Source organism: Lepidochelys kempii, chromosome 9 (assembly GCF_965140265.1).
Source record: "Lepidochelys kempii isolate rLepKem1 chromosome 9, rLepKem1.hap2, whole genome shotgun sequence".
In the NCBI taxonomy this organism is placed as follows: Eukaryota; Metazoa; Chordata; order Testudines; family Cheloniidae; genus Lepidochelys; species Lepidochelys kempii.
Window position 1 is genome coordinate 25,220,230 of NC_133264.1, and position 27,246 is coordinate 25,247,475.

The 27,246-nt window shown below is 41.8% G+C and overlaps 1 protein-coding gene across 4 annotated transcripts in view; it reads right to left on the reverse strand.

Moving 5' to 3' along the window:
- The window catches only part of MME (membrane metalloendopeptidase), a 68,538-nt gene that overhangs the window by 10,637 nt on the left and 30,655 nt on the right, over positions 1–27,246 (reverse strand). For all 4 annotated transcript variants that reach the window (XM_073359628.1, XM_073359630.1, XM_073359632.1 and 1 more), the window contains 7 exons: positions 26,062–26,190; positions 22,621–22,719; positions 18,348–18,428; positions 17,131–17,234; positions 13,710–13,768; positions 5,477–5,596; positions 4,588–4,721 (listed from right to left, as the gene is read on the reverse strand). In XM_073359628.1, the coding sequence (XP_073215729.1) occupies positions 4,588–4,721; positions 5,477–5,596; positions 13,710–13,768; positions 17,131–17,234; positions 18,348–18,428; positions 22,621–22,719; positions 26,062–26,190 (726 nt within the window). The remainder of the gene's footprint in view (positions 1–4,587; positions 4,722–5,476; positions 5,597–13,709; positions 13,769–17,130; positions 17,235–18,347; positions 18,429–22,620; positions 22,720–26,061; positions 26,191–27,246) is intronic.

Sequence of the window (27,246 nt, forward strand, 5' to 3'; positions counted from 1 at the left end):
AACGGTGGGTCTGGCTGATTCTGTTGGGCTCAGTGTGGCTTTTGTCATCACTGCTCAAGGTCTCCAGGCCAGTGGTGGCCAGAATACACTGGAAACCCATGAAGCAGGGAAGACCCAGACTTCATGATGTTGGAAGACATGAGTTAACAGAACCAAGACTGGCAAATCTGCTGGAACCTTACTAGGAATTTTGCTGGATATCAGGCAAGGTGGGTGGCCCCTTAGCTTCATGTTCTAATCAACATGCTGGGGCAGATCCTCAGTGGGTGTAAATCAATGTAGTAACACTAAAGATAATGGAGCTATGCTAGTGGAGAACCTGGCTCTTTATTTTTATTGAACAACTTTGCCAGTCCTTAATCCAAAACTGCATGTCATCTGAAGTCATAAAACTGCAACTCATCATTAGATTCAATTCTGAGGGTGGATAAGTATCAGGACAAAAACCTGCGCTGTCATTTCCCCAAATGATTTTAAAAGGATTCTGGTGATCTTATTGGTATAGCTGATAGATTGAAAACTCCTCTGGATGGGAGTTTGTCTTTTGCACGTTCTGTATGGCAATGAACAGACTTGTCAGCTGTCAACAAAGAGACAATAAGAGTCAAAGGTACAGCTGGGAGCAACCCCTCATTCATCACTTGCAGCAGGAGGTTCCATCCCATTGAAACTCTGCTCTTTAGACAAACAGCTTTCAGCACTGCTGAACACTGCGTGTGGTTATCTGGAGAAGTCCCAAATAAACAAGACAGATGTTGTAAGTAACTGGCCTTTCACAGTGGAATCAGGTGCTATTGTAAACACCTTCCACCCATTTACTGTCCAACAGTGTTTCAGGGGCTCATCCTCATTTGCTGTGTGGCCTTCTCTGTGAAAGAAACAACAACACAAACTGCAAAGCACAAGCCCTTACAAGCTGTCCACAGAGAATGCAGGCAGCTCAGCAGAAACTTCAGGTGAAAGAGAATTGAAACTCAGTCTTTTAAACGTGTGAAATGCAAGTTTGGAACTCCAAAGGCACTCAGTCTGTTTTACCTCTGTCTAGTTCTATCAGCCTTTCTCAGCTAGTCGAGATTCTTAGGGCTCTTTCTGTGTCAACATGTCTTTGCGCTGTTTGGTTAGGAGGATGTTTTTTTCTCAGTGCATTTTCAGTTTGAAGGAGGTTCACTGGGAGAAGTTCCTTGGGACAAGTCACATACTGCTATTCTAGTGAACCACCAAACCTGGTACAACCCCATGAACATGTACGCATTCCAAACCGTGGATTGTAGATACATGAGATTTAACACTTATTCATCGGCTTTTCTGTGGTGATATCTGAGTGCCTCACATACGTTAATGAATTCATTCTTACAACATCCTGATGAAGTAGGGAAGTGATGTTATCTCGGTGTTACAGATGCGGACTGGGGACAAAGAGAGCTTATATGATTTGCCCAAGATCACACAAGGAAATCAGCAAATTCAAGATTAGAACCCACCTAACCCTAAATCCTAATCCAGGTCTTTAACTGTCCCTTCCTCTATGAGAGAGCCCCAATTGTTTGAATGCCAACTTTGCTTAACTTCACGGCCTGTGAATATATGCAAAATGGTTCTGACAAATTCATGAAGCTGTTCAAATTGAACTTTGAAGGGTTCACAGCTCTGCTTAGACTCTAAGCAAATTCCAGACCAAAGGAGTAGAGGAGACTGCAGCAATGGAAGGAAAATGTGCTAATACAGGTCTCTGTTTATAAGAGAAATAGAAATACACTGATATGACTGAGTATCCTTCAATACTTTTTCAACTGGAAATTTTGCCATTTGAGTTAAATAGGCTGGACTCATATTCAGTTAAAAAAAAGAAGACAGATGTTATCGTCACCTGCTTTTATGAGTTAATGGAACGTTAAACATACACAAACAGACTGAGGGCCTGAATCTGCAAGCCTCTACTTATTCAGGACTCAAGAACTATAGTGATGAATACCATAGCTCTCTCCAGACTCATTGGAGGCCTGTCTCTACCTGGTTTGGGATCTGTGCTGCTGACAATGCAGGGGGAGAGACTGAGTGGGCCAGGGAAAGTAGCAAGTACGACGAGTTTAGACTGGGAGGTACATTTTCCCCACCTCCAGCTCCAAGGAAATGAAGCCAAAAATAAATTATCTTCCCTGTTCTACCAGGAAGTTTAAGTGGGAACAGATGGCAAAATCTGCAGATGACTCACACATATTTAGGTTAGCCAAGCCCAGAAAAGACTGTGAGGAATCTGAGATACCTAATAAATCTAGGCAAATGGGCAATACAATGGCAAATGAAATTCAATGTTGAAAAATATAAAATAGTGCACCCTGAAGGGAAAAATATAAACACTTTACAAAGTTCTAAATTAACTGTATCAACTCAGGAAAGGATATGGCATACATGTACACAGCTCAATGAAAACCTTTGCCCAGTGTGCTACTTCAAGGAAGTAAATAAGATGGTAGGAGGTGGAAGACATAAGATGGGGAATACAGAAAATATCATAATGCCCTTACCTAAATCAGTGGTGAGTCCTCATCTAGAATATTGTGTAAAGTACTGGTCAACCTATCTAAAAAAAGTGTATTGAAAAACTAGAGGGGGTTCAGAAAAGGGCAATCAGAAACCATCTCATGAAGAGAGATTGAAAAAAGATTGAATTGTTTATCTCAGATAGCTGATGAGTAAGAGAGGGGACTGTTCGTAAAATAATAAAGGGAATAGAGAAGGTAGATTGGGGGCTCCCTGTCTAATAACACAAGAACAAGGGCACATTCATTTAAACAAAAAGGTGGCAAATTCCAAATTAATAAAAGGAATTACTTTTTCACACAATGCAAAGTTACAGTGTGGAACTTCACAGCAACAGAAAGCCATTGAGGCCAAGAATTTAGCATGAATGAAAAACAAGTTAGACACTTTATATGGAAAACAAGGCCATTCAGAGTTATAATAGTTAATTCTCACAAATTTAGGAAGGGATATTAAACCTCATGCTTAAGGGTTTAAAACAATCTCTAAATATTAGAGATTAGGAAGAAACCTAATGTGGGGACAGATTATCTGATGGGTTCCTACTGCAGGGTTCTGTGTTCCTGTGAGAAACTGAACTACCTTTAATTATGTAGAGGTGGTCCCTCTGTGACATTCTGTACCTTGGGGGAGCACTCTGTAACCCTCATATTCCTCATTTTTATATAATAGTGATCTTACATATAAAGCGTGCCTTGTAAGGGGAAATGTTATGATCTGCTGAAAGTCATTTTTCTATCCATATATGTATATCATTAATGCATATTAATGCATCAACAATCATTGTCCAGCAAGGGAGTTACAATTCAATGACTCACCTGCATCAGGAGAGGTATTTCCAGTAGGGATAAGGAGGTTTTAGTACCGTTATACAAGGCACTGGTGAGACCTCACCTGGAATATTGTGTGCAGTTCTGGTCTCCCATGTTTAAGAAGGATGAATTCAAACTGGAACAGGTACAGAGAAGGGCTACTAGGATGATCCGAGGAATGGAAAACTTGTCTTATGAAAGGAGACTCAAGGAGCTTGGCTTGTTTAGCCTAACTAAAAGAAGGTTGAGGGGAGATATGATTGCTCTCTATAAATATATCAGAGGGATAAGTATCGGAGAGGGAGAGGAATTATTTAAGCTCAGTACCAGTGTGAACACAAGAACAAATGGATATAAACTGGCCACCAGGAAATTTAGACTAGAAATTAGACGAAGGTTTCTAACCATCAGAGGAGTGAAGTTTTGGAGCAGCTTCCAAGCAGTGGGGGCAAAAGATCTATCTGGCTTTAAGATTAAACTCGATAAGTTTATGGAGGAGATGGTATGATGGGATAACATGGTTTTGGTAATTAAATATTCATGGTAAATAGGCCCAATGGCCTGTGATGGGATATTAGATGGGGTGAGATCTGAGTTACCCAGGAAAGAATTTTCTGTAGTATCTGGCTGATGAATCTTGCCCATATGCTCAGGGTTTAGCTGATTGCCATATTTGGGGTCGGGAAGGAATTTTCCTCTAGGGCAGATTGGAAGAGGCCCTGGAGGTTTTTCGCCTTCCTCTGTAGCATGGGGCCCGGGTCACTTGCTGGAGGATTCTCTGCTCCTTGAAGTCTTTAAACCATGATTTGAGGACTTCAATAGCACAGACATAGGTGAGAGGTTTTTTGCAGGAGTGGTGGGTGAAATTCTGTGGCCTGCGTTGTGCAGGAGGTCAGACTAGATGATCATAATGGTCCCTTCTGACCTAAATATCTATGAATCTATGGCTTTCAGGGCTCAATGCCGGTGCAGATTTGCAGTCACAAACCATGGTCTTACAAATGGGGGGGGGGGTAAATACTGACCCCTGCTGGATCAGACCGTATGTATGTGATCTTCTTGGAGATGTCATCCACCAAAGTCTCCTTCCACAGGTTTTTCTGAGGGAGGCTAATCTGGGCCATACACCACCATGGCACTACTCTCATATATAAGAGTTTGTGGGACTGGGCCTTAAATGTCCATCTAATTTCATTTAAAATGACATTGTATAGACAAATTATGAATGACCTACATGTTGTCCACCTGCTAGGTCCCACGAAAAGTTTCCATACTGGTATACCATACACTGCGACTGATCCTTAAAATGTTTTGCTGATTCTGGAGTCCACCAGTCTATGAGGTCCCCATTCTCATTAAAATTTCTACCTGTAAGGACATGTACACAGAATGATGTATGTAAGAAACAAGCTGATGATGCAATGATGAAGGGTAATAAAAGTTACTTTCTCAGTTAGAAGAAAATATATTACAGTGTAATTATCCATGCAAATAGGTGTTTCTGTAATGAAGCAATCACAGAAATGATGCCTTTTTTCTTCTTTCCAAACAAGCCTGTGTTCTAGCCAGGAAGGAAAGGTACGGTTGCCTAGAACATAAGGCTCTCTCCACAACAGCATACAAAGGGCTTTGGGAATAGCCCGGGGAAAAAGCAGGAGAGCCACTGGTCAAAAAACCATGATGGAGGGAGAGCATGTGCTGTGCTACTGCTCAGGAGTGACAGAAGCTTCTTAAAGGTGGCGTGGGGGCATCAGTGCCAGAACCAGGGTTCCGCCCCCTGTGGCGCCCTTTCCCCCCAAGGCCCTGCCTTCATCCTGCCTCTTGTCCCCAAGACCCCGCCTCCTGCTTTCTCCTCACTTTTAAAAGTGGTGGGGCCATCGCCCCCGGACCTGCCTGTTCTGGTGCCTCTGCTCCTGCTGCAGCCTTGAGGCTACCCTCGTGCCTCTGTAGTGCTTTGGCTGTTGCTCTCCAGAGAACACCAGTGCAAATCACACGGAAATAGGGATTGGGTCCTAGAAGCACCATCTTTTTATCTGCTACCTTGAATGACTAGACTGCAAAGTATGCAGTCAATAATGTAATATCTACCAAAAGGATTATCCAATAAAAACCCTGAACCTTACCATTGTCGTCAAATCCATGAGTGATTTCATGGCCAATGACCATACCAATGCCACCATAATTCAGCGATTTGGATTGAGAGGCACTGAAGAAAGGTGGTTGCAAAATGCCTGCGGGGAAGACTGCAAAGTAAGAAAACACAGTAAGATGCTGATTCATTATTTCATGCATTCAACTTTAATAAAGTAATTCGTTCATATGGGATCACTTACAAGAAATGTACTTTATTACAGAATCATCTACATGAACTTCCGTGAGGAAGTCAAGCTGTTTGCCCTCAAATACAGCAAAAAGGGTAAATATATTTACATGTGGAAGCTCTGTGAGAAGTGAAGATAAATGAAAAAAAAAAATCAAACATGGGGGAAAGGGAAACATCCCTTCAAACATTTGCTTGGCAACTCACAACTGGATCTTCGCTGTTTTACATTGGATCTTCGCTGTTATGTGCAGCAAAAAGAAGTAATGGTACTTAGCTATTATACAGCATTTGGCACCCCCAGACCGATCTAGCAATGTTAATTAATCCTCACAACACCCAGTGAGGTCAGAGACCATACCAGGAGAGCGAATAAATTGTTTGACCAAGGCCCCACAAGGAGTCATTGTCAGAGATAAGACCTTATTCTCCCAGCAAAGGATATGAAATGATTCCATGAGAACCAATATAAGTAAGTTGTATGCAGTAGGGGAAGATTTGGGCCACAGGGGTGCCTTTCACTCAGTTCTGTGTTCATTTCTTTAGGCCATTAACAGAAGAAGCAATGTCACAAATACATAAATCAATTAAATTAAATGCATGTTTCAATTGTGACGTGTTTCTGTAAAGATGAAGAATTAAAAAAATCTTCAAATATGAATTAGAGAATTCTGTTCTATTTTGTATTCTATGCAGGTTCTTCTTTTCTACACTCATCACTGGGGTTCCCCGAATACGAGGGATTAATTCCCATTGTGAATGGTATGGTTGTGGAACTACAATATAACAAGGGTGAGGAATTAATGGACAATTTTCCCATAGGGAGAATAGATACATTCAGTATTTTGCTATAAAGCCTAGTTTGGCTCAAGTTCTTCCTCAAATATTGAGGGAGGGGGAATAAGAAAATATTAAAAGACAAAATAAAAAGCCACAGTAATTGTCCATGAACGCTGCCTACTGAGAATAATCAGCAAATTGATTAATCAACACCATTTGTACTGTAGAAGTAATGTCCAAATGCTTTGATGTTAAATATTTTCAGGAAATGCAGTAGAAATGACAAGAAATTAATGATATTGCAGGTACTTTGTGACAACTTAACTATTGGCAAAACCGGGCAATATGAAACAAAGCATCAGCTGATTATATTCCTATGTAGAGGTGTGGCAGAATGCACCCCTATATTCGCACCCTATACCAGTGGTGGGCAACCTGTGGCCTGTCAGGGTAATCTGCTGGCAGGCCACAAGACAGTTTGTTTACAGTTGCACGGCCATCCACAGCTCCCAGTGGCTGCAGTTCACCGTTCCCGGCCAATGGGAGCTGCGGGAAGCTGGTGTGCTGGCCGTCGCTTCCTGCAGCTCCCATTGGCCGGGAACGGCGAACTGTGGCCACCGGGAGCTGCGGGAGGCTGTGCAAATGTAAACAAACTTTATGGAGGCCTGCCAGTGGATTACCCTGATGGGCCACATGTGGCCCACAGGCCACAGGTTGCCCACCACTGCCCTATACACTATTGTAATAATATTTGTACAAGGTACGCCTTCCGAGGTATCATCTGAAAACGTATAACTTGCTGATCAGTAATATGGTAAAATGTGTGCAGCAGCATTATGTGTAAAGTTATAAATTTCCCCCTTTATGATATTAAAAATACATGTTCAGACTCACATGGCATCAAACTGGTCAAACAGACCTGTCTTGAACAAAGGAGTATGTGTTTGCCTTAATTTGCATTTAAGCTGTAAACAGAGTAATCAAGCAGAAAGGGGGAAGGGAGGAAACAAAAGAAAACCTGTATGTGAGCAAACACAGGTGAAAAAAACCCAGCAGGGAACATTTTTCTACACAGACTCTTTGGTTCCTGGTTCTCAGCTGGAAATGCTTTTCAAGAGGGGGACTGAAACTCTAAAAAGGAAGGGCAAATAACCCAAAGGCACCTCTCTTTTCTCTCCCTGTCCATCTCACTCTTTGCACCTGAGAAGATAAAAGAAGCAGCTGTTGGACTCTGGGGAGGAGTCCTGACAATACTGCTGGAAGCATGTGGTGAGAAACTTTGCTTGGATCTAATATAGATTGTTAAGTTAGGCACTAGACAGTGTTTTATCTTTATTTTTCTTGTAACCATTTCTAATCCTTATACCTCCTCACTTGTACTCATTTAAAATCCATCTCTTTGAATTAATAAGCTTGTTTTATTGTTTTATCTTATCCAGTGTGTTACATTGAAGTGTCTGGCTAATTCCATTTAAGGTGGCAAGTTGTTGTATATTATTCCCTTAAAGGAATAAGGGACTCTAAATACAAGAAAAATGTATCGAACAAACATGAATCTGTTCAGTGTTTTCACTGATCTCACAAAAGCATCTGATACAGTCAGTAGGGAAAGATTATGAATGATCCTCAGAAAACTTGGTTGCCCACCAAAACTGGTAAAGATCATTCGTTTATTTCATGAGGGGATGCAAGGTCAGGTACTTTTTCTCACTGACTCCTTTCCCATTTCAAATGAAGTCAAACAAGGCTGTGTCCTTGCCCCTGTGCTGTTCAACCTCTTCTTCACCCAAGTTCTCAACCATGCTACAGATGGGCTCAACAGTGGCATATACATCAGATACAGACACGACGGCTCAGTCTTCAATCTTACAAGGCTTAAAGCAAAAACAAAAGTAACAGACTGACTAACAAGAGAAGCACTCTTTGTGGATGATTGTGCCCTCCTAGCACACACAGAGGGAGATCTGCATCGCAGATTGCTTCGCTGAAGCATCAAAATTGTTTGGCCTCACAAGCAGCCTGGAGAAAACTGTGATGTTGCACCAATCATCTTCACGGCTCCATGCCATATCCCCTAGCATGTCCATCAGTGGAATCCAACTAAAGCAAGGATTTCCCATCTCGGCAGCAACATCTCCCATGATGGATCTCTTGACAAAGGGATCACAAACAGGATAGAGAAAGCTTCTCAGTCATTAGGAAAGCTATGTAGCAAAGTCCTGAAATCCCACAACATAACCCTCTCAACAAAAATAAAACTTTACAATGCTTCTGTGCTCACATCTCTCCTCTATGGCTGTGCAACCTGGACACTGTACAAATGGCATCTCAAACAGCTAGAGGCCTTCCATCTGCAGTCTCTGCAACTCATTATGGGATCGGCTGGCGGGACAAGATTACCAACTTGGAGGTTCTCCAAAAGTCAAAGACCACAAATATCAAGGCCATGCTGATAAAAGCCCAACTACATTGGGTTGGACACATCATTAGGATGTGTGAATATCAACTCCCCAGAAAAATTTTCTATGGATAATTGGCACAAGGACACGGGAATAAAGGCCACTCCAGAAAGTGCTGCAAGGACAGCATCAAGAACAGCACACACTTTTTGGTGCAATAAAACTGGATGATGTTGAGAAGGCTGTGTTAAATAGAGCAGCATGGCAAGACACAGCACTCAGAGCTTTCCAAGCCTTTGAATAGGACAGAAATAATCGACTGTTAGCTGCAAGGGAAAAGCATCATACTACTGCTGAAGCTACCAAGACGCTCACCAATTACTTTGTCTGCTCGATCTGCTCACAAGCATGCGCGTCATGCTTTGGACTTCACAGTCACTCCAGAATCCATAAAAAGAAAGAGCATGAAAATGTCATTGTCGAACTGATGGACTCTACACACACACATATTTGGACTGTCCAGGCGAGGGCTGGACAGTACAAAACATACTGTCAGGACTCATGGGTTTTTACCCACCCTCCTATAAGAGCATTGATTCCATGACTCCTGTTACATAACAAAATCCAGACTTAACTAGAGTTACCTGAGGCACTATTAAAGTTATGGGGTACATTCAGAGTGGAGATTTTAAGACTATGTGCAACTCCTGCTGAGCATTGAGAGCCTGTCTGTGCCCTGCTACTCTGCGGGCTCTTAGGCACCTCACTACACCAGCCCTGTGCACACCTGCACAACACAGCTCTAGTCCCTGAAGCACAAAGCCTGCTTCCTCGAGGCACTCCTAGGATGCAAGATACTCCAAAGACGACAGGGATGGACATGGGTCCACTGCCTTCTTCCCATATATTTGCCAACAAAGACAACTGGCTGCATGGGGGGGATCTATGGTGCACCTTCTGAAGGTCTCAAGCAGTGGGTTATTCCCAGCATTCCCCCTGCACGCCCAACAGCTTAGGGAGAATTCTCTTTGAGGCAGAGTGCCTCCCAGAGGTCCTGCTGAGGAAATGTGGATCCATATCACCCCAGCCCTTGGCTGTACTGAAGCCCCAGAACAGATCCCTAAATTCCCTAAGCACTGTGCTGAAAGCTCTGCTTTAGAAGAAATCTTCTTAAGTGTGTTACTAAGCTATTCAAGCATCAACTTTAAAGATCATGCTGCTTTAATTATAAAGTGACACGCCATAGCTCAAGGATGAGATAGTAAATATGAGCCATAAATTCTTATCAGTCATTAGCTTCAAGCTTCCAAATTATGACTCCTGTTCCACTGATTACTAAGCAAAAGCTATTTTAAACAAAGCTCTGTGAGCAGATTTTTAGGCTGCCTGTTGAAAGGTACTTTCAGAATGTTTATTTGACTTCAACACCCTTGGCCTCATTCTGCAGTCCTTACCCAAGTGCAACTAGTCAGTGAAGTCAATGGAGTATTGTCTGTGTTAAGCTCTTACTGTAGTCTGTTTGTGGGAGCTCTTGTAGCTAAAGATAATTGTGTGGCAGTTTTGCTTTGCTGGCATTTGGGTGATCATGTACTGCTGGTTTCAATCTGTGTGGTTGGAACTCCATCCCCACATGTTTCATGTTCAAAAACCCCTACCGTGTCAAAGGGGTGCTCACTTGGTGCAGTGCAAAACTGCAAATTTCACATGATTTTGATTTAAAGACAGAAATTGGCTGAGGTTAACTGGAAAAATTTGTGAGCAAACATTATCTGAGTTTCAAGTGGGTGATGAAACCTGAAAACTGGCGCGTTTGGCATGGTTTCACATGTTCATGCAAATATTTCACACAACCCATCTAATCAAATTGCCGTGGGCTGCTACATTGTCCCTGGCTCTTATTTAGGTGCACCAGGTGTAGGGTGCCTGGAGGCTTCCTCCTACTCCCGTCAATCTTGCCTTCCCTGTGCCAGGGCCAACATTATTGTAGTCCCTGTGCACTAGAGACTACAAACTTCTAGTGCCTCTCTGAGTGCAAGCCCAAAGGCGATGGGGAGTTTTGGGAAAAGGTGGGGCCACATTTGCGGAGCTGTGAACAAGATATAAACAGGCTCAATAAAAACTATGGACCTAGGACTTCAGGACCATTTTGAAATTGTCTAATTTAAAAAAAAAAAAGAAATATTCCAATCAAACTAGTAACCTTCTTGGAAGTATTGACCTTAGAATTCCAATTCTCTTTCATTCTGGGTCTGATCCTAGACCTTCAAAATCAGTGGGAGCAGGAGCAGGGTTTATATGATCCAAGATGCAACATTAACTTTTGTTTTCTTCTGGGTAGAAAATACATACTCTCAAAATGTTAGCAATGTAAATATGCCCCAGAAATATGAAAGGAAAACCGCATCCATTCAGCTCAGTGCAGCTGTGCTTACAGAGTGTGCAATGGGAATCACTTTTTGCCATGCAATAAATTGATATATATTCCTAGAATAAAGTTTCAAATTGCAGTTGAACCTCCTGCTGGAAGTGACTATGTTGCAGAAAAGTGACATAATTTTTAACACTAGCAACCTGAGAACCCAGTGGAAGAAACTGCACACCAGTCTGCACGTTGATTTAATACTTCGTTTAAAAATAGAAGTAAGATTGTAATAGAAACAATTTTTTAAATATTAAACAGCCCTGGTTTAACTGCAATGAAACCAAGAGTGTCAAATATTTTCTTCAAAGGCTTTCCATATGTAAACCAGTAACACGTTATTTCTTCTTGTGCAAGCAATGCAAGATCAGGTCCTATAGTTTCTAAACATGGTACAGCTTTGTTTTCATGCAGTAATAAGAATTATATATGGTTTATGGTGTCTCCATAAGGGGTTATAAAGGCCAGAGGCTGTACCTGTGAGTGTCCCTTCTGTCTTGGTGTCGCATATGAAGCAAAATACTACACAGGGGCACCAAGATGAAAAAAGCAGAAATAACAGATACTTGAATTGAAATAGACACAAGGGGCCAGGTCCTCTGCTGCATCCACCTAGCACAGCAGACTGAAGGGACTATTAGGGGGATAGTTATATGTGCCCCAGTCCCAACACAGGTTAGAGCAGGCTGGGGCTGCTCTAACTTGCCCTAGTTGCCTATGGCCCCCAAGGTGCCCCACCCATCCCCTTCCCTGTCTTCTTCCTAGTCCTTTCTGCTCCTGACATGCCTTAGCCCTCTTGCACCAGGAGTCATGGAAGGAAAGCAGAAATGCTGACTATACCTGCTCTGCACCCACTTCGGCTTCTTCCTTGCCAGGGGCAATCTCCAGCCGGGGCCCTGTGAGCAGTTTCTTGAATAGTGTAAAAGGAGAAGATCTTCCATTTGAGAATTGAACAAATACATAATAGTAAGGAAGCACCCAGCAGGGTTGGGAAATTAGGAGTTCTGGCTTCGGCACTGATCTCTGGTTGACTGAGGGAAAGCCCCTTCAACTGCCTGAACTTCAAATTTCTCTAAATTTCTATAAAATGAGGATAATACTTACTGCATCTATGGTATATGCACATTTGAGATCTTTGGATGAAAGTGTCTGCTTTGATGCAAAGTATGTTATTGTTATATAGAAGGGGGAACCTCAGAGGTTTCTCTCATTATTACTATATTCTTTTCTTCAGACAAAGCCTATTTTTCCATATTCATAAAAATAATTTATCATCTTTTTATTGTTTCTCTTCTATTTCCAAATTATATATAACCAAAGGCGGGCCTGATACGCTGATACTACAAGGTTTCTAGCTATACCCAAAAGCATTGCTAAAGATATTTGATGATTATTGTGTCTTCTTCTCTTCTTTAAGCTGTTTTTGTGCTGAGTTTAATCTGCCAGGTTGACATTTTCGTTTTTTCCAGTACAAAGGAAACCAGAATTAAAGAGAGATGAAGCATGTGACAGACCAGGAGTTTCAGGTCATCTAATGGATGACATGTGCTTAACAGAAATAGGAACCAAGGAGCCCCTAGACTTCACAAAATTTTACAGAGCAGTACTTTATAGAATGTGCCGTGTTGTAGGTTTAAGATAAAAAAATGACAAATGCCAGCTGAGCCTATTGCAGTGGAAACAGATTTCCTTACAGGCTAAAGTTAGTTACACTCGTATTTCAAGATGATTTAACATGGGGCCATCTTCTGTTACCTTGCCAAAAGGACATTTCTCTGAGAGTAGCCCCGTTGATTTAGATGAGAATACTCCCAGGGGAAGGAACCTCCATGAACGTAAGGGCAGGAGATTTATGGCCCATAAAGAGGACATGAAAAGGGATGTTAAGGGATTGTAAGGAATACATTCGGTAAGTTCATGCTTCCATTATTCACCTGGATGAAATTCACTGTCCCGACTAAAGCTAGAGTAAATAGGCTTTGTGTGAAGGAGCTATGGAGAAGGTGTAGGGAACAGAATCAATCTCTAATCTACAGACAGAACCCTGGGCAGCTCAGGCCACTGCTTCCTCTCTCAGGCCAGTACAGTTACTGCAACTCCTGGGCATCCCCTAGGCAAGGTTTGTGGTCACTGTAATCTTTGACCCACTGGCCACACCTCTTTCGCTTCCACAGCTGAACTCCAAGCTCCCTTCCCTACTGGCTTATGCAGAAATGGTCCACTACCCAGTTCTTCCATGTACAGAAGATGTGGAGTCCCCATCCGTGAGTGAGAGCCCCACAATCACCTAATCCCCAAGTAATGAAACCTCTGTCATTCTGCTACACTGAGGGCCTTCTGCAGTCCATATGCTATTGGATGCATATCACTTTCAGGGCTTAAAAACAAATAACCAGGTCATTAAAGAACTCTACCTTCAGTATGCTAGTAAACCTTACCTATCTGATTCCTGGTTGCAGAATAAAAGGCATTGACGACAGCGGCCCCACTTATCCACCTACAGAAAACACATAAGAAGTCTAGTTAGAAATGCAATTCTTAACAGCAAGCTCAATGGGGCATGGGAACAGACCAGGAAAGTGACCCTCTCCTTCACCTGTTACTGAAAATATTTAGATTTCCTTTTACTGGCACTAGAAGATTTCGCTGGCAAAATTTCAAACACAAAAAAACATAATTAATCCAGATTGCCTATCTTCAAGTAGTGAGACACACCAGCATAGATTATTGTGATTTCAAAGTATTTATGATTAATTAAAATTGTGTTTATAGTCTTATATGTCAATGTTTTCAGGATCCATCATCAGCTATAAGTCCAGAAATCTAGATAGCAGACTTGAGCCTGTGGTCATTATGCAGGGATGTGAGGCCCACACAGGTCTAGAACCCAGTTCTGTAGAGCTACTAGGCAGCTAGCCACTCCAGGCTGTCACCCAGCAGCAGCAGCTATAATTAACTTGTGTTCCATTTCCCACAGCGCATGGAAAGTTTTGCCTCAAGTGTTTGACAGCCAGCAGCCCCATTGGCTCCAGATTGGCTCTGTGACCAATATAAACGCAAGGGGCATTCCAGGGAGTGCCTAGGCAACAGTGTGATTCTTCTGTGGCTGCCATGACTGGTCCTGCTCCTTGCTGTTGAATTCCTGGCTTGTCCTCAGATTGATTAGGACTTCACTGCCTGACTCAGACTCTGACCCTTGGTATTAACCCTGCCTTGGATCTGACTATGAACTCCCCTGCCACTCCCAGTCTTGGGTTTGTCCCTACTCTGACCCTTGGCCCTGATTGACCTCACTGGAATCCTAACAGGGCTTTCTTCCAGTGAAACTGATAAGAATTGTACCTCCATAAGACCACAGCACTGAACCCTTATTTACTACTTGATGGGTGGTTAGTGGGGAGAAAGGAGAATGTATTCTTTGGGAATGACGGACTTCATTTCTCCCATTGTAACTAACCTAAGAGGTACCTCTCTAAGTTAACACTTAATGAATACAAGGATACGTGCTGCTGCTTTTGTGTTAGCGTGATTTTTATTCTCTTCTAAACAGACTGTGTTTTTAATTCTGCTTGAGTCTTATCCCGCTTGGGAGTTTCCTGCTGACCATCCCAGAGACATAAAACAACCTTCAACCTTTAACAAGATGTACTGAAAGAAGGGTGCCTGGAGCCTACTCTGGTCAGGATTCTTGGTCAAAGGGGCACAAACTAGAGTCCCCTCCAAGAAGGTGTATCCCATGCAAAGCTGCAGTCCGATGGATGCATAGGGAATACCTAGTGACCATGGACAAAAACCAAGTGTAAGGTGGTAAGATGACAGGCTGAAAAAGATTACCTGTAGTCTGTTGGACTCTGCCAAAACTGAGCTAAAAACTATAAACCAGCTACAAAGATAAACTGAACAAACCCACTTCTGCAGCTCTTACTTATGAGAATAGTCTTGCATTTGTGGTCGGTGATCCATTCTGGTCATCATCCCCTCTCTGCTTGGGTCCTGCAAATGGCTAAAGTAGCCAAAAGAGTGGGCAGTGCTGGCAGGGGAGGGATGTGGCCAGGTCAACCAGGGACTGGGCTGATACAGCACATGCTTGTTTCAGCCTTTGAGTGGAAAGTAAAGCTGCCCTCCCCCGTGGATGCTAGCCACCCTCTTCAACTGATGAATCCTCACCCCATTTTGCCATGGGTTTTGGTGGAACAGTCCTTGTATGCCAGCAGGGGGCAGATCCGGTCAAATAGCCACAAAGTATATTATCTCACAACAGATGAGACAACAGAGACTTTGATGCATTAAGGCAGTTTCTCTAAATCAGAAACCACAGAGTAAAATTTACAAAGAACATGAGAAACTGTGCTCTGGTCTGAAACAAGAAGCAGCATCAGCTAGTGAATCACAGCCTTTGAACCCCTCCACGACAGGTAAGTTCTTTCCATTCTGGCACTGGTCAATACTGAACATTTTCTCAAAAGATGGACAAAGTTTTTAAAAAGCTAAAAGCTGAAAAATAAAATTGTAGCTTTGAGATATGCTAGTGACAGCAGAGTTTAGCTGAGCCCGGACAAGAGAACTGGGTAATAGGACAGTTTATTGTAAAAGCAGAGTGTAAATGAAACTATAACAAGAGAAGTAGGTAATAGAGCACTGCAAGGGAGCCAGCTGGAGAGAGGGATGTGCACAAATTTAGTCGTTAGCTTTACTCATACAGTTGCACAGATGTCAGTGCTTAGATCAATTGCTGTCAGTCTATAGTAGTTACATTCTATGTCACTAAATTAAATGACCTAAGTGAAGTATCATAGTAATATTTCAGGTTGGAAGGAGGCCCCCGGGACCATTTAGGGCGTTTAGCTTTTTTATATCAGCTTCTCTACCTCTAAGGGTATGTCTACAGTACAAGCACGACAGTGGGGCAACAGCAGCGCAGCAGCTACACCACACTGTAGTGTAGGCACTTACTGTAGTGACGGAAGTGGGTTTTCCATTGCTGTAGCAAATCCAGCCCCTTGAGAGGCAGTAGCTAAGCTAAGCTAAGCACCACTGGAAGAATTCTTTCTTTGACCTAATGATGTCTACGCTGGGGCTTAGGTAAGCTTCACTACATCTCTCAGGGGTGTTAATTTTTCGTACCCCGTGAGCAACGTTGCTAGGTCAACCTAAGTTTTAGGTGTAGACCAGACCTGAAGTGTTTGCCTAAGTTTTTGTGACTTCTTATCTTATAAGATTTGCAAAAAATGTGTATAGTAATTAAGAGCCATTTCCTGCATAGCTAGGTAGACAAACTTCCCATTGATTTCACTGTGCTTCACAGCCGGATCGTATTTATAAGATAAATGTATACATGATGGATTAAATTTGTAATATAACTGCATTATGTTTCAGTTATTCCAGTATCATTCTCAACTCAGTACCTCACAAGCTCAAGCTCCCAAAAAACTCACCAATATACATGCTGCATTCTTTTATATTACCTAAATAAATGTAATCACCTTTCTTGTTTTGATAAATACTCGGACTTTCCTGAATTCAGATCTATCTTCAAACACCAATTAATGAGAGAACATCCGGAGACCGTAGATCCCTGGTAACATCTGTGCTGATTTAGGGTGAACAAGCAAGTCAAAGTGCTAATGCTCTGCTTTCAGTGTGTGCAGGAAATGTTAGTACACTGCTCACATAGTGTGGAGAAACGTGCACATTGCTCAGCAATGGTAGCAAACATCTATGGCCATGTGGAACTGAGCCCTGGTGAAAAGAGGAGTGCTTGGGAGGAGTGTGGCCAATCCCAGGTGCTTACCTGAAAGCCAGTTATGTCTTACTTTAAACACATGTGATAAACAATACACAGACATTTAAAATACATACTGTTCCTTGTCCACCTTTTCTCTGAGCTTCTTCAGACGCTTCCTTTGGCTAAATAGCAAACTTTGAATGATGTTCTCAAAGTACTCGTCCTCTTTGTAGTTCAGCTTAAAAAAGGAGAAATAAAAGAAAAATGATATTGCAGGTTTGTTACTTGACTGCTACCGAAGAGGGACTGGATTTAAAAAGTCCATTTCGAGCATGGTACTCAGAGTGATGAATTTCCTATGAAAATTTCTAAGCTGCAAAAGCAGATCTTGGTTTGCAGTGCTCTGTAACATCATTCCCTGGGTATCACAACTACATCAGCACCAGGACATACGCTAATGTAATGTTGCAGTGCAGTGTACCCCAAAGGATCATTATTTGCCACCACTATTTCGTATTTGTAGATTTAGGGCTGGATTCTGCCATCATTACTTGGAGTGAGTAGTACCTTATTCTAGAAATCACCTAATTCAAATCAATGGTGCTGCTTCCCAGGAGTATGCATGTCAGAATCAGGCCAGTAGGTTATTTTAAGAAGATATTCTGATTTTTTTTATGACTCTCCATTCTTTTTTAGCTTTAAAAATATTAACAGCACTTTGGACTCCTACCCCACCTTCTATCTGAGGCTCTCAACATGCTTTACATACTTTAATGAAAGTAACTCATGATATCCCTGCAAGGCAGGAGAGAATTATGAGCCACACTTTGCAGATGGACAAACTGAGATACAGTTTACACTAGGTGACTTGCAGAAGGTCACAAATGAAGGGCCAAATTCAACCCTGATATGGGCACAACTTCTTTGAATTCCATGAAACTGAAGTCACTTAAAGCAGGACTGTTTAATTCACACATAGTCAGTAGAAACTGGGCCTGATTCTCCATTGCACTACTCCAATTTTATGCTGATATAATGCCATTGGAATCTGCACTTATGCACCATCCCCATGGCATTTCTTGGCTTATACCAGCAGCAAATTATACCACTACCCATGCTGGATCAATCATCTGTGCCACACTGCATATCGGGGGGGAGGAGAGCGGATGTGCAGAACCTAAACTCCACCCACTCCCTGACTCCTGCTCCCCTGAATTCAAGATCCAGGCAGCCCATGTGGAGGTGAAATCTTACGCCTTATATCCCTGCATAGGCGTGTAGTACAATCACAGAATAGTTCTTAAGAGCCTTTGCTAACCATTGTTTGCATGATGACTTTATGGATACTTACATCTTGGTATTCATTATTCAGTTTATTATTATCTGTTATGATATCATCTGGATAGCCGATCCTCTCTGTAATTGCTGCAGCCTAAAGGACATAATAATATTTAAATGGGTTTGCTATTACATGCCAATCCAAATACAACTATACCTCCAAGATAATCAGATACTAGTAATGTACCAGATGTTTACAGGCACCTATTTGGAAATACCTGTGTAGGAGCCTTCAGTCTCATTGTACAGAGTTTTTGTTGAGGTATTTTTTTTCTTTTCTTTTATGGATTTTAAGGATTGTAAAGTCCTATGGTTAATTACTTTATGACTCTAAAAGAATTAAAAAAATGTGTCCCATTCAACAGAAATACTATCATATGCTTTTTCTATAAACCCGTATGCTAGAGCAGGACCCCATATCTCAGCAGCAGTTTCAAATGCAATACTTATTTCAGTGAATGGAAGATTATCCCAACGTATCTGATATTTCTACAAGACAGAAATTAAATTAATAATTTTAATTTGTGTAACTTCAACACAAGACAGGCAAAATAGTCTTGTTAATATTTGCAGGGATAAGTACATTATATGGAGAGATGGGATCAACTTGAAATCCTGAATCTGAACAAATCCTAGCTTTTGAAGACAGGAATTTTCAGAATCTGAATCTGGATCCAAATTTTAGAGCAGGCTTCTACATCTACCATTGACTGAACCAAACCCCTGTATTTGAACACCCCTGTATGTTGAGGAGTTTGATTGAAATCCAGATCCAGTCTTTTCAGTCCAGACCATTCAATGTCCATTACTTTGTGTAACTAATCAGTGTTTTCTATTTGATGACACGGCCAGAAGTTATAAAAATCCTCATGATAGTAAAGGCCTCCTTGGCAATCCTTTCTCATATTTTCAAAATATAAATGCCACAGTGAATTTAACTGTTAAACCATTAACTGATATGTCTGTAAGTAATGCTCTGACTGGCTATGCACACAAATAAGCAATATAAGTAACTCATCTCAGTACATTTGGGAATCTTAGGGCTTGTCTACACTTACGGGGGATTGATGAGCGGCGATCGATGTATTGCGGTCGATTTAGCGGGTCTAGTGAAGACCCGCTAAATTAACCAGAGATTGCTCTCCCGTCGACTCCTGTACTCCAGATCGAGAAGAATAGGGGCAGTCAACGGGAGAGCATCTCCCGTCGACATTACATAGTGTGGACCCTGCGGTAAGTAGGTCTAAGCTACGTTGCTTTGAGTTACACTATTCACGTAACTCAAATTGTGTAGCTTCGATCGAATTTCCCCTATAGTGTAAACAAGGCCTAATACTAATTAGTCTGAAATGTAATGATTTGAGTCAAAGGCTCATCCATGTGAATCTGCATAGTCTTGCCAATGTTTCTTAGGTTGGAGAGGCTGAGCACATATCAGAACTAATTATAGTACAGAGTGTACAATAGGTGCTCAATATACTACCTTGCTTAAAATACCATTCTTGGACTCAACCTACTGTATTGTTGAACTGTTGATATAGATTATAACTAACTATTCTCTATGACCATGGATGTACATAAATATAATATAGTATAATTGCATCTACATTGCATAAGCATGTAATGAAAGACACTAACGTAAAGCAAAATGTGCAGGGGAGATGGTTAAACTCATTGGGGAATACTAACTTTGAACTTCCTGACTGTAATGTTGCAATAATGACATTATTTTATATGTTGCAGAACCTAGAGCCTGTTGAAAAAACAACAATACATTTCACAGGAATTTTTCAAAAAAATTAATGGGTTTTTCCAAATTTTGAAAAAATACAATTGTCAAAAAAACCTGACCAGCTTGATACTAGGTAGAAAAATCCTACCATTTTCAGGGTTTTCTTTAAAAAAAAATTAGAGACAGCATTTGATGAAAAAGTCATTAAAATACTCAAAATTGGGAAAATTTCAACCAGCTCTAGAATATTGTTGATAAATGCAAAGTAATGCACATACTCCCAACTATGCATACAAAATGATGGGGTCTAAATTAGCTATTACCACTCAAGCAGATCTTGGAGTCACTCTGAGCAGTTCTCTGAAAACACCTGCTCAATGTGGAGCGGCAGTCAAAAATGCTAACAGAATGTTAGGAACCATTAGGCTTCAGAGTAGCAGCCGTGTTAGTCTGTATTTGCAAAAAGAAAAGGAGGACTTGTGGCACCTTAGAGACTAACCAATTTATTTGAGCATAAGCTTTCGTGAGCTACAGGAAGTGAGCTGTAGCTCACGAAAGCTTATGATCAAATAAATCTGTTAGTCTCTAAGGTGCCACAAGTACTCCTTTTCTTTTTAGGAACCATTAGGAAAGAGATAGATAAGACAGAAAATATCAGAACACCACTGTATAAATCTATGGTACACCCACACCTTGAATACAGTGGGCAGTTCTGGTCAGCCCATTTAAAAATAGATCTATTAGAATTAGAAAAGGTGCAGAGAAGGGCAACAAAAATGATTGGGGGGGATGGAACAGCTTCCATCTGAGGAGAGATTAGAAATACTGGGACTGTTCAGCTTAGAAAAGAGTTGACTAAGGGGGGATATGATAGAAATCTATAAAATCTTGACTGGTGGGGAGAAAATGACTAGGGAAGTGTTATTTACCCCTTCACATACCCTAAGAACTAGGCTCTCCGAAGGAAATTAATAGGCACTAGGTCTAAAACCAACATAAGTGTCAGGAATTAGGAACTGCAGCAGAGCTAGTCTCCACGCAGCCTCATCAGTACAGCTGACCTGCAGAAGCCTGCCTGATTAGCGACACCACCTGATTGGCTGCTGAGGCCAGAAGGCTGGCTTTTAAGCCAGCAGCAGCAGCAGCTTGCTGGCTTCTCAGTGATCATACTGTCCTACCCTCCTCCCCCATATGCCTGCTCCTGCCTTCCACCTAGCCTCGCTTCTGTCCTGACCATGCCTTGAACCACTCCTTGCCTGCTGCCCTGCTTGATCCAGTTCCTGACCTCGTTTGATCCTAGGCTCTGGCTCCTGACTATGGACTCCAGCTTGAACCTGTATCTGATACTCAGTTTCTGCCTTCTGGTTTGACCCTTGGCTCCCGATGACTGACTATGGCTCAGACTCTGGCCACTAGGCTAGGCTGCCCTCATCTCGGTCTGCCAACAATAAGGATGTACTTTTTCACACAATGCACAGTCAACCTATGGAACTTGTTGCCAGGAGTTGTTGTGAAGGCCAAAAGTATAACTGGGCTCAAAAAAGAATTACCTAAGTTCATGGACGATCAGTCCATCAATGGGTATTAGCCAAGATAGGGATGCAACACAATGCTTTAGGTGACCCTAAATATCGGACTGCCAGAAGCTGAGACTGGACAACGGGATGGATCACTCTGAAGCATCTGGCACCAGCCACTGTTGGAAGATAGGATATTGGGCTAGGTGGACCACTGATCTGACACTATGGCCATTCTTATGTTCTTATTAGAAATCATCCCATTTGGTTATCTCCCCTGCAAAAGAAGGATGGTCTCCTACAGTATGTTGTCTAGTGTTTAATTCAGCCTAGTTTTAAACGTCTAAAGCAACAGGACTTTATCTCTGCCCTTAGAAGCCTGTTCTACAGATCTCACTGTCCAGGAGTTTTTCACAATATTCAGCCTAAATGTTTCCCTTCTTAATTCCATCCCATTACTCCTACAGTCATTTTAGCTCAGTGAATTACCTTAAATCATTCCTTTACATTTTGGTCTTTATAACTGTCTACAAATATTGTATTTGAAAGGGTATCTACTCCCTTTGTCCCTGCTCAGCCCAGTGATTCTCAACCTTTTCTATACATGGATTTCCTGTTCCATGCCAGGATCCTCCAATGTAACCAGGACTTAACTAAGACCCCCTTCTATTCAGTAAATGGGAAAGGCAGGGTGGTTGTGACCCCTGCCCCCAGTTAAAAACCCATTAGTCGAACCATGCATATTTATCTCTTTTAACCTTTCCTCATCAGTCATTCCCAGACAATCTGAAAACTGCTAATGTAGTGTCTGGAGCTTGAAAAACTATGATTATATGTGTGATTGGTACACTTTTAAGGTCTGGAAAAACAAGGGATCTCCATATTGTACTATCTTGATTGCTGTTATTCTGACCTAACTAAAGGAACAGTAGATAAATGCAATGGTATGACTGTCTGATTAGATTTTTTGGTCAATTTAAGTTACCACTCTCTACAGTAGGGTTATAAAACAAATCAAAACTTGTTTTTTCACTTACTTTTTGTTCTGCTTTCTTTTTGGTTTCTGCATCCATCCAGGTGAGTTCATCTAACGTTGTTATAAAAACCTCACGGATTTGTGTAATCATTTCTTGAACCTGGGAAAAGCCATCAGAATACAGTAATTTTTCCCTAAATCATCATCTGTTCTGTACATTCTTGTTGTTACTCAAATGGCATATTAATTGAGCAACAAACAAACAAAATCTTAAGGCCAATTTTATCAGAAAGCAAAGTTTCCAAGTGGAAAGTGTTAATAATAACAATTACCTTTGTTATTTAAAGAATCAAAAGTTAAAAGTGGCTATTACTTATTGCAGCAATAATTATTTGGGAAGATGTTAGGGTCAGTGATCCTAAAGAATGTATGATTAGACAATAACCCTGTAATAACCTCAAAGGAAAAATCATGTATTTTCACATCATTAGCCATAATAAAATACTGTTTTAAATAACTAAATTCACCCTCCTTTCATTGAGAAAATATACCTTACAAAATCATTTTACTTAAATATTTAATTCATCAATTTATTTTAATTAAGTTGATTTAAAAGAGTTGGTTTTCAGAAAAGGTAATCAAATTCAGTGCCTCGCTCTGTAACCTTCTCTGCTTTATGATATTGCCAGCTGCAGTTTGCCTAAGCTGTAGATTGCCTAATCTCCACTGACATCCACTCTTAGCGTCATTTGCTAATTGCTTGTTTTACTGTCCTGGAAAAGGTACATAATCCCATCACCACAGATTGCTGACATGGGTGCTTCCCAGCGTATTGCTGAGTAGCATTTTCTTCACTGTTCTTAACCCAACCTGAACATCTGAATGTGGGAAATAACATTTTATGCTTTTGCAATTAGTGTTCCCTCTGTACTGGATGAGGGAACTAAATCTATTTGCTTAGAAACATTAGCAGAGTAGTACTGCATGATGATGTACTGTGTAACGTTTGTCAGATAACTCAAAGATTCTCTTGAACTGATAAGCTTGCTTTTCCTTTTCCTGATCTAGCCCTTGGTAGCCATTAGCATGGGAATGAAACAAAGCTACTATATTTTCAAGGAACAAGTTCTGACACTGGATGAATGAGTGGTGCAGCTCCCATTTATGTCAGTTGGAGCAGCTGCAAGCATGCCAAGACAGAATTTGCCCTGGGCATCTGCAGTGGAATGAAATGAATATCAGCAATAATTGGCAGGTTTCAGAGTAGCAGCCATGTTAGTCTGTATTCGCAAAAAGAACAGGAGGACTTGTGGCACCTTAGAGACTAACCAATTTATTAGAGCATGAGCTTTCGTGAGCTACAGCTCACTTCATCAGATGCATAAAAGTGGAAAATGCAGTGAGGATGTTTTTATACACACAGATCATGAAAAAATGGGTGTTTATCACTTCAAAAGGTTTTCTCTCCCCCGACCCCACTCTCCTGCTGGTAATAGCTTATCTAAAGTGATCATTCTCCTTACAATGTGTATGATAATCAAGGTGGGCCATTTCCAGCAAAAATCCAGGGTTTAACAAGACCATCCTGGCCACTATGGATGTAGAAGCCCTCTACACCAACATTCCACACAAAGATGGACTACAAGCCGTCAAGAACACTATCCCCGATAATGTCACGGCTAACCTGGTGGCTGAACTTTGTGACTTTGTCCTTACCCACAACTATTTCACATTTGGGGACAATGTATACCTTCAAATCAGCGGCACTGCTGTGGGTACCCGCATGGCCCCACAGTATGCCAACATTTTTATGGCTGACTTAGAACAACGCTTCCTCAGCTCTTGTCCCCTAACGCCCCTACTCTACTTGCACTACATTGATGACATCTTGACCCATGGAAAAGAAGCCCTTGAGGAATTCCACCATGATTTCAACAATTTCCATCCCACCATCAACCTCAGCCTGGACCAGTCCACACAAGAGATCCACTTCCTGGACACTACAATGCTAATAAACGATGGTCACATAAACACCACCTCATACTGGAAACCTACTGACCGCTATTCCTACCTACATGCCTCCAGCTTTCACCCAGACCACACCACACGGTCCATTGTCTACAGCCAAGCTGTGCGATACAACCACATTTGCTCCAACCCCTCAGACAGAGACAAACACCTACAAGATCTCTATCAAGCATTTTTACAACTACAATACCCACCTGCTGAAGTGAAGAAACAGATTGACAGAGCCAGAAGAGTACCCAGAAGTCACCTACTACAGGACAGGCCTAACAAAGAAAATAACAGAACGCCACTAGCTGTCACCTTCAGCCCCCAACTAAAACCTCTCCAACGCATTATCAAGGATCTACAACCTATCCTGAAGGACGACCCATCACGCTCACAAATCTTGGGAGACAGGCCAGTCCTTGCCTACAGACAGCCCCCCAACCTGAAGCAAATACTTACCAGCAACTACATACCACACAACAGAACCACTAACCCAGGTACCTATCCTCGCAACAAAGCCCATTGCCAACTGTGCCCACATATCTATTCAGGGGACACCATCACAGGGCCTAATCACATCAGCCACACTATCAGAGGCTCGTTCACCTGCACATCTACCAATGTGATATATGCCATCATGTGCCAGCAATGCCCGTCTGCCATGTACATTGGTCAAACTGGACAGTCCCTACATAAAAGAATAAATGGACACAAATCAGATGTCAAGAATTATAACATTCATAAACCAGTCAGAGAACACTTAAATCTCTCTGGTCACACGATTACAGACATGAAAGTTGCGATATTACAACAGAAAAACTTCAAAACCAGACTCCAGCGAGAGACTGCTGCATTGGAATTCATTTGCAAATTGGATACAATTAACTTAGGCTTGAATAGAGACTGGGAGTGGCTAAGTCATTATGCAAGGTAACCTGTTTTTTCCTACCTCCCCCCTTCCCCGTTCCTCAGACGTTCTTGTTAAACCCTGGATTTGTGCTGGAAATGGCCCACCTTGATTATCATACACACTGTAAGGAGAGTGATCACTTTAGATAAGCTATTACCAGCAAGAGAGTGGGGTGGAGGGAGAGAAAACCTGGATTTGTGCTGGAAATGGCCCACCTTGATTATCATACACATTGTAAGGAGAGTGATCACTTTAGATAAGCTACTACCAGCAGGAGAGTGGGGTGGGGGGAGAGAAAACCTTTTGAAGTGATAAACACCCATTTTTTCATGATCTGTATGTATAAAAACATCCTCACTGCATTTTCCACTTTTATGCATCTGATGAAGTGAGCTGTAGCTCACGAAAGCTTATGCTCAAATAAATTGGTTAGTCTCTAAGGTGCCACAAATACTCCTTTTCTTTTAGCAATAATTGGGTTTCTACAACTCTAATATGAAGCCAATTTCTATTAAATCATCATCCACTAAACTTTAACCACTTGGATGGTGAACAAGTTAAGTGAACTGAAAACATTACCACATGTTTACTGTCTCCAGAAAATGCTTCCTCTACATACAGTCGTCCCACTGCGTTCTCCATATTGCCATTGACATAGTTTGCACAGCGCCGCCAAACAGCTGTTTCTGATGTTGTGCCATAAAGTGCCTGTTAAACATAAACATTAGATAAAGGAATGGCATCTGGGTCAACATAAACAGAAGGAGAATGGTGGCTGATTGCCAGACTATGAGTTTTGCAGGAGTCTAATCTACCCTCACTGACTACATTTAATTATCATTAGTGTTAGTGGGGATGAGGTGTACTCTCTAAATTGAACACTGATCTGAGCAAACATACGGGAGTCACTGGCAACATTTCCTATCCCTCCAGCAGCCAAGGAAGGGAGTGGGGGAAGAAAAACACCCCTAATAGCCACAAAGGGGAGAGATAAGGAAGGTGTTGCTGCACATTGCTGCTCTGGTGCCTGTATTTGAACTGCAACCCTGTGCTCCACTAAGGGCCACTGTGACCAGAGGACAAATTCACACCCAGAGGTGGAAGGTTGAGCTTTCCACCACAGCCCTGCCAGCAGCTCCATAAGAGTGTCACTGGTGGTATCTGAGCAGGGGATCTACCTAGTCAATACCCCAGATACATAGGCTATACCACCTTTCCAGCGAGAGCCACACATTTTGGGGGCAGCCCTGACTGTTTGAAGGGAGGCTGTTGGTATCTCGTACTATCAATGTACATGTTGCAAAGATTTTGTCATGATATTTCATTAATAAATGATGATGCAGAGATGTTGATGTGATGGTGTGACATCACAAAATGATTACAATGTTAGGGAGTCACACCGTGATTATCTGGTGGCTCCCTGGAGCCCTGTTCAGTGAGGAAAGAGTTATCCTTTTCTTCAAGATTGTAGATCTGGGACTTCATGTATTAAGAGCTACATAGTTGCTGCACTTTGCACTGAATTAATGATAGTGAAAAGGAAAACTTCTGATATTTCCTTTCACCTCAACAAATACATGAAGAATTAGGAGGAGAGGAAATGGCTTCAGTGGGACACAATATAGAATTGTCTACGACAGGCTTCCCTGAAGACCTTGCATTGTTGCAGCTTTTCCATGACTCTTACATGATTCAACACTGCCACTGAATAGAATAGAAAATTCCTCTATTTCTAATTTTGCTTCCTTTTTCTCACACAGATAC